The sequence below is a fragment of the Balaenoptera ricei genome, chromosome 4 (genome assembly GCF_028023285.1).
Source record: "Balaenoptera ricei isolate mBalRic1 chromosome 4, mBalRic1.hap2, whole genome shotgun sequence".
In the NCBI taxonomy this organism is placed as follows: Eukaryota; Metazoa; Chordata; class Mammalia; order Artiodactyla; family Balaenopteridae; genus Balaenoptera; species Balaenoptera ricei.
In genome coordinates, this window is record NC_082642.1 from 93,973,702 (window position 1) to 93,986,812 (window position 13,111).

Consider the following 13,111-nt stretch of genomic DNA (forward strand, 5'->3'; position numbering starts at 1 on the left):
TATGACTGAATCACTTTTCTGTACACCTGAAACTAACACAACGTTGTAAAGCAACTATACCCCAATATAAAATAAAAATTGAATTTAAAAAATGGCTTTTCATATCAGCAGAAGAAATATTGGCTTATTCAAAAAATGGATATTGCTACTCTTTTTCAATACTATATTTGTTGATTCTCTATCAATATCTATGTAATTACACTGTTGGGGAGGAAGGAAATTTAGATTCTTATTTCTTAAACTAGAATTCCAGATAGCCCAAACAGGTAAATGTAAAAATTAAACAAGAGAAACAGTAGTAAAGCGGACAGACATCTAATCATAAACTTAAAAGTGTTTCAACCATAGCAGTAGGCATTGGCATAGTAGGGTCAAATATTAAGAAAATATTTAAAAGAAGATAGTCTAAGGAACATGCTCTGCAAACATCTCAAGGTAAATTCGTATACAAAGTTAGATCTTATGCTTGGATTACCTTCACTTATATTCTACAATACAATGTTTTTATTAAGGTCTCTGCTAAAAACCTGCCACATAGAGGAACTTCTTTTTGTATTGCAAAATTATAGTTGAAGGTACTATACAGTTTAATTCTCTGAAGAACAGGTTCCATATGATGAATTCCTTTTAGAATTTAGTAGCAGGGAAGAGTCCAAGTCTTTGGAACCTCTTAGATAATACAAAATATACTAAAGTTTTCAGTTTTCTATTAGTGGATAGGAAGCTCAGATATAAATTTAATGTTTTAATAATTAGCAAATTTGCTTCCTCTTCCCTCCAGTATCTTAATTTTCTGGTCCAGATTTTTATTGTACACATATATAAAATGATATAATGATTCAAATCCATTTTGGAAGCAGATATAACAATAAAATAAAATTCAAGATCCCTTGTAGCAACAAGGGTTCTGAGCTTATATTTTCCTTATTGTTTGTAAAGGGAACACTAATATATTAGGGAGCTAATACTATACTGGGCCTAGAAGGGGGCAAGTGGAAATGGAGAGCTATATGCAAGTTATGAAGGCAAAGCGTAGAAACAAATAAACTTTGGTGACCAGGATCTTACTCCTACCACAATTACTATAACATAAACACCCAAACTGCAGCTAGAAAAAAAATGGATATTTAAGTTTCCTTACTTTCAAAAAGACTGTGCCTCTCTAGAAGCACCTTCCTGCTGAGAAGTGAGCAGCAGTTCAGAAGAACTTGCCTGCTGCTTTGGCTTACTACATCTCCTCACTTCACTATTGGTTTGGCTACATCTTAGACATCTATAGTCTGGCTACACATAAAAAAACTTCAACAAGAAGACGCTGTGAAGGACTAAACTGGAATCATCACAACTGTCAAAAAGAAGAAAACTCCAGTTACACATATCTAAACAGTTACTTTTTCCCCTGAATAATAAAAAATATAAATTCTGTTATATAGACACAGGCTTATGTACATAATACTCTAAATCATAAACTACACTTTTCCCCTAGAACCATAACAAAAAACATTATGTTTTTAGAATTTTACAGTTAGTTCCCTTATCAATTAAAATGAAAAATTTCACTTAACATTTATTAATAATTTCTTTTAAAGGGCCATTACATACTCATAGATTTTACCTCTTTCAATATCATCCATCAGAGATGCTGGGGACATCTTGTCTTCCGATGGAGAATGTTTTACAAGATTGGGAGTCCTAGTTGAATTCCGCATTTGTTGCTGCTGCTGCTCTATACGATACTGAATTTTACTGCTTCCTTCAACTCTGCAGTTAAGAAAATCAAAAGGTCAAAACAGGTATGATGATTGCAATATAACAACAATTTCAACTTACAAAGCTACTAAAATCGACCACTTATTCTTTTTCTTAGAGATCTTTAAAATGATATTCAAGGATTAAAGCATTAATTTAATTCATTATTTAACAAACCTTTATTGATCCCTGCTATAGGCATGGCATACACACAGATCCACTGAGGGATACACATGTGAATAAAAAAAAAACCACTGCTCAAAATTGAAGAGATAAGACATACACAAATGACTAAAATAAAATGAAATTATACATGAGTATAGCAGATACATTATATTCCCTAAATTCTGAAATTATCATTTCTGTTAAAATTAAGTCACTCCCACATTTCTCATTCATAAGGTTAAGACATGTTATCAAAGGAGGTTCGTATACTTTCCCTTCAATACTTTAAAAAAAAAAAACGTATATAACACAACTATGCTTGACTTTGCCTCTCCCATTTCGTCACCAAATCCTGTTAGTTCTTCCTTCACAAAGTATTTAGAACTTCACTTTTCTCTTCATTCTTACTCTAAAAAATTGTGGTTTGTGCATTTTTCTCTTTCCCACATTGTTTCATTTAAATCAATTTGTTTGGTCGATTTACATTTCAAAACAAGAATGTAAGCATGTCGATCCCTGGTTAAAAAAACTTTAATATGCAACCACCGGCAATAAGACAATGTCCTGGGCTTCCCTGGTGGCGCAGTGGTTGAGAATCTGCCTGCCAATGCAGGGGACACGGGTTCGAGCCCTGGTCTGGGAAGATCCCACATGCCACGGAGCGACTAGGCCCGTGAGCCACAATTGCTGAGCCTGCGCATCTGGAGCCTGTGCTCCGCAACAAGAGAGACTGCGATAGTGAGAGGCCCGCACACTGCGATGAAGAGTGGCCCCCACTTGCCGCAACTAGAGAAAGCCCTGGCACAGAAACGAAGACCCAACACAGCCATAAATAAATAAATAAATAAATAAATAAATAAATAAATAAATAAAATTAAAAAAAAAAAAAAGACAATGTCCTAATTTCATAGTTAATATTGAAGGCAATCTACCTTTATAACCTTACCTCTAGTCTACTTCCAACCTCATACCCCACTTTCTATACTTGTATACAGGGAAAGAAACAAACCTCTGCTCTATTCAAGCAAGTCTTATTCATAGGTTCCAAATAAGTCAGATATATTCCTGTCTTGTTTACATCCTCATGTTCTCTCTGATCAATTAAATCAGTATTTTCCAAACTTTCCTACAAATAAAAATCACCTGGGAAGAGGGGATAATTAAAAAACAAAAAAAAGTTTCCTGGGCTCCTTCCCTGATCTGTAGTTGAATTTAGGAACTCATTTGTTTAACAAGCACCCAAAGGCAATCCTTATCATGAAATATGTTTGGGGGAAAAAAAAGCCCTAAATCTCAACCTCCTCTTAAGGTACATCAGTAAGGGCTCCCTGAATGCTCCGATGAACCATAATGTCTCCCTTCCTTTAATTCCTAGAACAATTTTTATCTATACTATTTGTATGGCTTTTAGAGTATACTACATGTTAATTAATGCACTGCCTAGTTCCCCAAAAAAAAAAATTTGAGATGGCTATGTTCTCTTATTGACATTTTTAATGGAATTATCTGCTAATCCAATTAAAATGTGAAAGTTCTAAGGTTAGTATTTGTATAGGAAATTCTTTTTCTTGCCTCACATTTTCTAAGTGCTTGATAAAATTTTACTACTGATAATGAAATTATTTTGGAGAATGTGTAATGGCTCCTTTTAGTCCAGATCTACAAAAGTATCTACAGTAGAATAAAAGATATACCTACACATAAGAAAACATTTAGAAACAAAACAAGCTTTTAAATATCATAGGGAGAAATGGTAAAAGCTTCTGGCTAAAGGATCTTCATCAAATTTAAACTTGGAAAAAGATCAAAACATTTTTGTACCACACAGAAATAACCCTTATGTAATAGTGTGACTTAATCCAATAACTTTTTTCACTGACATTCTCTTAGCAATTTATGTGATGATTAAATAATTTATTTCATTAACCACATACCTTGTTTTTTTTACAGTGATGTTGCTGCTGAGTTTTTCTAGTCGACATTCCCCAGTATCATGGTTAATAATCAAAATGCATTCTTTTAAGTAAGGTTTCTTTGAACCTTTGAAAACAGTTACTGGTGTAGTTGAACCCTGTTTAAAAAATTAATTATCATTACTTGAAATTTATCATAGAAATTCAGTTGAGAGGGCCTTTGAGATCTTCTGCCTTTCTCAATCTATTGATATACTGTACTTCAAGTCACCTAACTGCCTAAATTTACTACTCTGGCAATAAGGAGTATAGTAAAAAAGACAGATGAAGAGAGGCTGAGATCTCAAAATTGCTGTCTTGAGGAAAGGGAACAGAGGAAGCAGCTGCCCTGAGCCAGTAAAGATTTGTTTCACAAATCTTTGTAGACATGGTCTAAAATAGGAAATTGGGATTCAGTTCTAATACAACCAATATACTTTAAAATAAGGGAACAAAAGTCCTGAGTTATATTTCCTACCCTTCGTCTTCTTCCTTCCTAAATTTAATTTTTTAAATCTGGCATTTTATTAAAGGGGTGCTTCCCTATGCAGATTAAGGAAAATGAATGTATCAGGGAACATATGTTACATTAAACTCACTGATCAATTTTAGCGTCCTTAAAAGTGGGACAACCAGACATTATGTGCTTCATGATGTGATATAAAAGAAAGTATGCAGCATCACCTATAAAGTGTTCTTGCCTGAAAAAAAACCCACAAAGAATCTAACTCTCACCAAGGCTTTAGAAATAACTACCAGTTTATAGGAAATATGAGGAAGGAGAAACAAGTTACATAATCCCAGACAGAAGTAATTTGAAATCCAGAATGTGGGTATATTCTCTAGGACAATTAACCTGGTTTCTCTAACAAACCGGTGGCATAAAAGGGGGGAGGGACTTTTATAGAATAAAAGAGATAAGAAACATAATATCAGAATACAATATAGGAATATAAAATAGGTAAACAACAAGGAACTACTGTATAGCACAGGGAACTATACTCAATATCTTATAATAATCTATAATGGAAAAGAATCTGAAAAAGAATATATATGTATAACTGAATCACTTTGCTGTACACTTGAAACTAACAGAACTTTGTAAATTAACCTCAATAAAAATAAATAAATAAAAATACAATATAGGGATTTTATATGGATTCCTAGGGAGAAAAACTGAAAAAAGACATTTTTGAAACCATCATGAAAACATGAATATGGACCAAGTATTACAATTAATTCTACTATGTGTGATAATAGCATGGTTAGCATGGTACTTAGGTGAAAATTAAAATATCCTTATCAGTTAGAGATGCATACATAAGCATTTGTGAATGTCTGCGATTGCTTTAAAATATGCCAGGAAAAAAGTAGGAAGCTCTATTAAAAAAAGATTAGCAAAATGTTGATAATTGTTGAAGCTCAGTAAGTACATAGGGGTTCATTATACTATTCTATTTTCCATAATAAAAGGTTAAAGAATCCTGGTCATTACTAATAACCTACAGCTACCTATGCTCCTCTTCTATCCTTTGTCCCTGCCTCCCTCAACCCTGAAGGAATTTTATGTTTCTCATTCTCTTATTTTATCCCACATATATGTATCCCTAAATAATATATTGTTATAATTGCTTGGTTTTGAACTTTATAAAAGTACATTAAATTTTTAAAGCACTGATTATAATAATTTTGCCAAATACAATAGTAAAGTTAGATCAGGTTAGAAAAAGGTGACTTCTAAAAAAGACTAAAGGGCCTATCATATATTTTTTTAAATATTTATTTATTTATTTATTTAGCTGTGCCGGGTCTTAGTTGTGGACGTGGGATCTTCATTGCCACATGTGGGATCTTCTTTGCGGCATGCGGGATCTTTTAGTTGAGGCATGCAGGCTGTTAGTTGTGGCATGCGGGATCTAGTTCCCTGACCAGGGATCGAACCCAGGCCCCCTACATTGGTAGCACAGAGTCTTAACCACTGGACCACCAGGGAAGTCCCAGGGGATATCATATTTTAAAAGTTAACAATCATTAGAGGCTTAACACATTACCAGAGGAGTATGAGATAAATTTGGTAATTGAGGATGCCATAAAAAAGGGGTAGGTTAGAGACCTCTGAGAGGTTGGGAGAGAAAATTATGAAACCAAAAGTAAGGAACAAGTTTTTCTAAAACAAAAATGATCTACAGGAAGTCAAGCATGCATAGCACATAGATAAGGACATACCTGGAGTGGCCCTAGAAGAGTGAGATGCCGAGCACTTAGCTGAAGCCCTGGTAAGGTAGAGAGCCAGAAGCATGATCATGACAAAACTAAGTTGGGCCTACTTGGCTGATAAGTATATTTTTCAAACGTCTTGACTAAAAACAAGTGAGTAAGATACCCCAGAATAGCAACCCAAGGGCTCCAAATTACATTTAAGAGAGTCATGTAATATATTCTTCTTAAAAAATACTTGTATTCTTACTTAGAATAGAAAACATTTAAAAATACAATATGTTATTGTACTCTGAGTTTCTGAAGGAGGAGGACTGGATTAGAAATTTTTTATTGCTCCTAGCACCTGAAGTATCAAGCTCTTCACAGATACTCAATGAATGTTGAATGTAAACAATATGAACATTTTTACCATAAATAACAAGTTAAATAAGCCTTTCACAATCCCTGTACCTGCCTTCTATACTTTGAACAAGTTTTTTTTTTTGTTTTTTTTTTTTTTAAAGGCAAGTAGCTGAGTCATTGACTTTTTTTTTTAATTTAAATCTTTTTTAAATTTTTATTTATTTATTTATGGCTGTGTTGGGTCTTCGTTTCTGTGTGAGGGCTTTCTCTAGTTGTGGCAAGCGGGGGCCACTCTTCATCGCGGTGCGCGGGCCTCATTATCGCGGCCTCTCTTGTTGCAGAGCACAGGCTCCAGACGCGCAGGCTCAGTAATTGTGGCTCACGGGCCCAGTAGCTCCGCGGCATGTGGGATCCTCCCAGACCAGGGCTCGAACTTGTGTCCCCTGCATTGGCAGGCAGACTCCCAACCACTGTGCCACCAGGGAAGCCCCGAACAAGTTTTTTTTAATTAAACTTTTTCCTCGTTAAATTGAGCACCATTCTTATTTTAAACTTCAATTTCTGCCCTCTTATTTCATATTCCAAGAAAGGGGTGTTAAACTATTAAGGTACCAGGAAACTCCGAAGCATATAAACTCTCTTTGCCTCTGAATAACTATGGAACACATCCTACCACCTCCAGGATTACTGCTATAACCCAACTTCAGAACCCAATCATCAGCTCACCTAGATTACTGTTATCCTCCTCCCTACTCTCCTTCTAGTTTTATTTCCCATCTGCTAACAGGCAAATTTGATCATGCCTGATTATGAATACCAGGAAAGGAAAGTAATCAGTAATGGAATGGAAGAGTACAATAGTACTCCCAAAGTAACATGAGGGAAAACAAAGAAAAAGAAAAGAAAGAAGAGACGCTTGACGAAACTAATAAAGAACAAAAAAAAGAAAACAAATTAAAATAACTAATACACATACTATAAGATGATAGAAATAAAAATCAAGTATCAAAACTTTGAACTAAATGTGGATAGAATTCTCCTAATAAAAATAGAAAGTGTTGGGGCTTCCCTGGTGGTGCAGTGGTTGAGAGTCTGCCTGCCAATGCAGGGGACACGGGTTCAAGCCCTGGTCTGGGAAGATCCCGCATGCCACGGAGCAGCTGGGCCCGTAAGCCACAATTGCTGAGCCTGTGCGTCTGGAGCCTGTGCTCCGCAACAAGAGAGGCCGCGATAGTGAGAGGCCCGCGCACCGCGATGAAGAGTGGCCCCCACTTGCCGCAACTGGAGAGAGCCCTCGCACAGAAACGAAGACCCAACACAGCCATGAATAAGTTTTAAAAAAAAAATAGAAAGTGTCAAAATGGGTTTAAAAATGAAACACAGAATATTCTGTTAACAAAAGATATACTTAAAATGTAAGCTAAATAAAAGTAAGAGACACTAAGATTCCATGAACATGCAAACAAAAAGAAAGCAAAGTTGGCAATATTAATATTAAACAAGGTGGTATTTAAGCTTAAAATCACAGAAACAGGGTAAAAAAGGTTTATTATACAATGATAAAAATATAACTCATTTAGAAGTATAACTGTAATAGGACATTAAAATAGGAGTCAAGTCCTAAAATAAGCTGAAGTCCCAAGAATGTGGTAGGCTATTTTCCCATGTAAGCTAAGTAAACTCAATGGAAAGAATCAGACTAGGTTCATCTTGGAAGGGACTTTGACCAACAGGGTCATCTAGAGTGGCATAGTAGTCATCAGACATATGGAACTCTCACAGGTCCAGGGTTTGTGGGCTAAAGTTGTTGAGCAACCACTAGAGATGCACTCATTGCATAATAGGAAGTGTAGCTGGAAGTTTCCTGTGGGCTATTTCATCAAAGCCCACAAAAGTACCCCACAAGATAGCACTAAAAATATGCCAAACTGGACAACACCAATGACAAATCATAACAGTCAAGTAAATCTTTTCCTTTCAATATTCAACATTTTGAAATTTTATAGCACTCAACCATAGAGAATTGTTTACAAAAAAGAGAGATTTGTAAATGCCCAATATTAACCCCCTTAACAGTCTTCATTTTTATTAGTTTCTTCTATTTGATACTACCAAAGAACACCTAGAGGAATGAGAATTAGAAAATCTACCCTATCGAAGAACCACCAGAACCTGAAGGTACTCTTAAAAGTATAATAGGGGCTTCCCTGGTGGCGCAGTGGTTGGGAGTCCGCCTGCCAATGCAGGGGACATGAGTTCGAGCCCTGGTCCAGGAGGATCCCACATGCCGCGGAGCAACTAAGCCCGTGTGCCACAACTACTGAGCCTGCGCTCTAGAGCCTGTGAGTCACAACTACTGAGCCCACGTGCCACAACTACCAAAGCCCACGTGCCTAGAGCCCGTACTCTGCAACAAGAGAAGCCACAGCAATGAGAAGCCCGCGCATCGCAACAAAGAGTAGCCCCCGCTCGCTGCAACTAGAGAATGCCCGCGCGCAGCAACAAAGACACAACACAGCCAAAAATAAAAATAAAATTTTAAAAAAAAGTGTAATAAAAAGTCTATTTTATGGAATGCCTCCAAGCTTCTAGGCATTTTCACCAAGATGATGAAGGCAAGTTGATAAAGAAAATAGGAGAATCTAAATGCCTCAAACTAATAATCATTACATTTCCACAAAATACCCACAAAATTAAGAACTGTGAAGAAACGTAAACCTCCTACTTATTTGAAGAAGTTCTTTAATGAAGGGGGAAAAAACCCACAAAATTTGAGAATATAATTTCTATTCTTATTCACAATTGTTCAAGGATTGTAGGCCCAGCAGAAAAAAAAATTGCTCTTAGCAAGTGGTAATTTTAACAATTCTCTTCCATTCCAGCTATCTGAAAGATTCACAGGATAAAATTCAAATTCTTTTGCATTACACATTAGGCCTTTCTTTATCTGATTCCTAAATACCATCTCCGACTATGTCTCCATATGCACCCTTTCTTACCTAGCCATAGTGGCTTATATATAGTTCTTCAAATGTAACACACTCTTGTTGCTTTGTCTTAGCCCACATCTTTCTTTTCTCTAAGAGGTCCTTCCCGCTTTCCTTCACCTGGGTAATTTCAACTCATCTTCAAGACAGCATATCCTGATGTCTCCTCTCCCTCCCCAGGCTGAATCGTCTCTCTTTTGTACTCCCATAATATTCTGTGTATACCTTTATGATAGTCCTTACATTACTAAATTTTAATCAATTATCTCCTATCTTCCTCATTAAATGATAATATTTTTTAGGACACCTACCACGTCCAGTCTACCTCTGTCTTCTTTTTTTATTTTTATTTTTGGTCACGCCACGTGGCATGCTGGATCTTAGTTCCCCCAACAGGGATCGAACCCGTGTCCCCTGCAGTGGAAATGTGGAGTCTTAACCATTGGACCGCCAGGGAAGTCCCTACCTCTGCATTCTTAACAGCTACCTAGCAAAGGACTTACCACACAGAAAGTATATGCATATATGGTCTGTCTGTCCATCCGTCTCCCTTTCTCATGCACACATATACACACAAAAATATTGAGGCATAGTCATTTTGGACATATCTCTGGTGGGCTGAGGTGGGGAGGGAACTACTTTTTCCCAAATGATTTCTCTGCTATTTCATAAATTTACAATTTGAAGCTTGAAATTTTCGTCCTATAGTTGTCATTCCTTCAAGAAGTATTTTCAACTGAGACCCAAATCGAACACATGGTAGATGGTAACTCTTGATTAAAGCAGGATTATGTGTGAATGAAAAAGGTTTATTAATAAATGTAAGAATCCCCATCTGCTTGGAGTAGAAAGAGAATGCAAGGGATGAGGATGGGAGGATTGCAATTTGAGAAAATAATATGCTACGTGGCAAAGAAGAACTCAACTAAAGTTCTGCAAAGCAATCATCACTGATCAATAATCCTATAATCTGAGACCAGGATAATAGGTGGTGCCTGTTATCCACCTGAGGTTTTTCAATAACTTTTAAGATTAAGTGAATGATTTGGGCTTTTCTTTAATAAACCTCATAAAGCAAAAAAAGCCTTAGATTATTGGGTACTTAATATCCAAACTATTTTAGAGACACCAGAATCTGAACACTTTTTAATAACAGAGTAATACAAAGGCTTACTTATCTACAATGTCTCAGACTGAGTTGATTTTTCATTTTCTTCAATTTCTAAGGGAGCAAATGAGAAATATACAATAAAATGCACCCACAAATTTCATTAACATTAGGGAAACCTTCAGAGGCAGCAACTCATATAGTCTGACATAAAGGTGGGGTCTCAATATATAGTGTTGACAGACAAAAAGAAACAGATGGAAGGCTAAATAGAGGATAGAGAGCTTGCTTGCTATACCTCTAACCATGACAAGCCATCTCATAAATGTATACAAGAGAATGTGGATGAACTAGCACAAAACCATTCCTATTACAAAAGTTAAAAAAATGTAAAAAAATCGCAGAAAGTCCAGTGTTTTCTATGTTAGAGTATAAAGTTAGTCTTGGTTTTCTTTGAGAATAGATCAAGTCAGTATAAAAGGAAAAAGAAACAAGTTGAATGCTAAGAAATTTCTAACTCAAGGACTGAGAAAACTAGAGCATACAACAAAGAACTTGCATATTTATGTAAACAGTATTTGATAGTGTTACTTTGATATATCTGAAAATTTTTGAAATGGGCAAAATTTTGGTAAAGGCCTCCCTGACCTAGTCTCTTTCTTTTCCAATCCATTCCCTAAGTCATTGTTAAAATCACTCCCAAAGCACAAATCTAATCATGTTAGCTCTCTGCTTAAAAACCTCTAATGGTTCTCTAATACCTATGGCATAATCTCCAAATTCTACATTACAACATAAAAGATTCTTTATAATCTGGTCCCAATCTACCTTTCCAGTCTCTACTCCTATCAATCATTTTTCATTATTCTGTAATTTACTACATTCATTCATTTATTCCACTTGTCCTTTCTCCATTTGGAGCCTTTCACATACTGTTCTTTTTGCCTAGAATATTCTACTCCTCTTATAACGGATGAAATTCCACTTGTCCTTTAAGTCTCAGCCCACATAGCATATGCTTTGTGAAGCCTTTCAAGATTCCACCAGGCAGAGTATCTAATTCCACTTATGTGCTTAAACAGAATTTTGTCTCTGTACTAATCTATAGCACTAGATAGATGTTTATGTGTCTGTTTGCTGTAACAGATTAGGACTAGATGTCAGGGCATATGTTATTATTCCTAGTTTGGAGAACAAAATTTGGCTCATAATAGTGATTTAATAAATATCTGTTTAGACCTCCAATTGTTTCAAATCATTTAATATGATAGTTCTTGAAACTTACAAAGTAAATTTTAAGAGTTTAAGATTGTTTTCCTTAAGATAGTTTAAAATATGATTTTTTTGCTTTGCTGTATTTATTAATTTCTTTAACTGACTACCACTACATGAATTGTACAATTATTTTCATTTAAATTTAGTGGAAATCCTGTAAAAACACCCATTTAGTTTAAATATATGGAAATACTCACTTCTATATTTGGTAGAGTAATTGTCACCTGTTCACCTTTGCCGACTTCAAGCTCTCCTTCACAAGAAGTGTCAATAGAAGCAGGTTTGAAGTCATCTAAAAATAGATATAGATACTGGTTTTTATAAGATGGAAGAATACCTGAATACCTGGACATCAAAAATATGAGCATGTTTCAGAGTGATAAATCATTTTTCAACAGCCAGTAATTAAAATGGCTTAGAAGAGTCTTAATATTGCAAACAAACAAAATACAATCCAGATTATTTGTGTATGTATAATTCTGAGAAAAAAAGAAATAGGTACACTCTAAAACAGTATTCTTCACTTCATGATCCCTTGGGATCCTGTTTAGATCAAGATGAACTAGACTAAGATGTTCCACTGCTAAAAGCGAAATAATGTCAGTATCTTGACAATTTGCTAAAAACCAGTATCAGTAGAACATCTTCAATTTTCAGGTTTTTTTCTCCCCTAAATTTTTCTTAAACCATCTTGGGCTCCTACTACCACTTGTCTGCTGTCCTAGCAGAATACAAAATGAATGAAAACACAGCAAACACACATTCATGGGGAAAATTTAAAGAAAGCTTATTCAGTTTAACAGCTTGAGTTTTTCATGGATACATACACCACTAAAAGATGTGTAAATTTAACCAAATCTGCCACTTCAGAAGAAATTAAAATAAGTTTTCATTTTGAATTAGATCATAATTCAAATGATGTCATTAAAATATATCACCTAGAGAAAACACAGGGTGCTAAGATATTTCACATACTGAGCAAGCTTAAAAACCTCTAAGATATGAAAGTCACTTAAAAATAATTCACATCAATATACATCAATGACTAATAAGAACCTGCTGTATAAAAAATAAATAAAATAAAATTCAAAAATTAAAAAAAATATATATATATCAATGACTGATAATAATTCTGATACAGAATTCCTTTGCTGTTGCCAGGTTATCTTCTGAATTTTTTTAAATAGAGGCTGGTAATCCAGATTTTTGTATAAAAGATCTTGATTTTTAGGTATTTACAACCAAATCATGTTAAAACAACAACTGTGTGGGTCAAAAAAAGCATCTCTAAAGTCAAATCAGCTGATAGGGTA

General features: G+C 35.2%; 1 protein-coding gene and 1 non-coding gene across 3 annotated transcripts in view; both read right to left on the reverse strand.

Moving 5' to 3' along the window:
* EAF2 (ELL associated factor 2) overlaps positions 1-13,111 on the reverse strand; it is a 56,466-nt gene that overhangs the window by 37,820 nt on the left and 5,535 nt on the right. For both annotated transcript variants that reach the window (XM_059921007.1, XM_059921008.1), the window contains exons 2-4: positions 11,996-12,090; positions 3,849-3,985; positions 1,616-1,761 (exon numbers count right to left, since the gene is read on the reverse strand). In XM_059921007.1, coding sequence (XP_059776990.1) covers positions 1,616-1,761; positions 3,849-3,985; positions 11,996-12,090 — 378 coding nt within the window. The remainder of the gene's footprint in view (positions 1-1,615; positions 1,762-3,848; positions 3,986-11,995; positions 12,091-13,111) is intronic.
* Positions 5,787-5,859, reverse strand: TRNAG-ACC (transfer RNA glycine (anticodon ACC)). The gene has a single exon. It is a non-coding gene; the product is annotated as a tRNA-Gly (tRNA).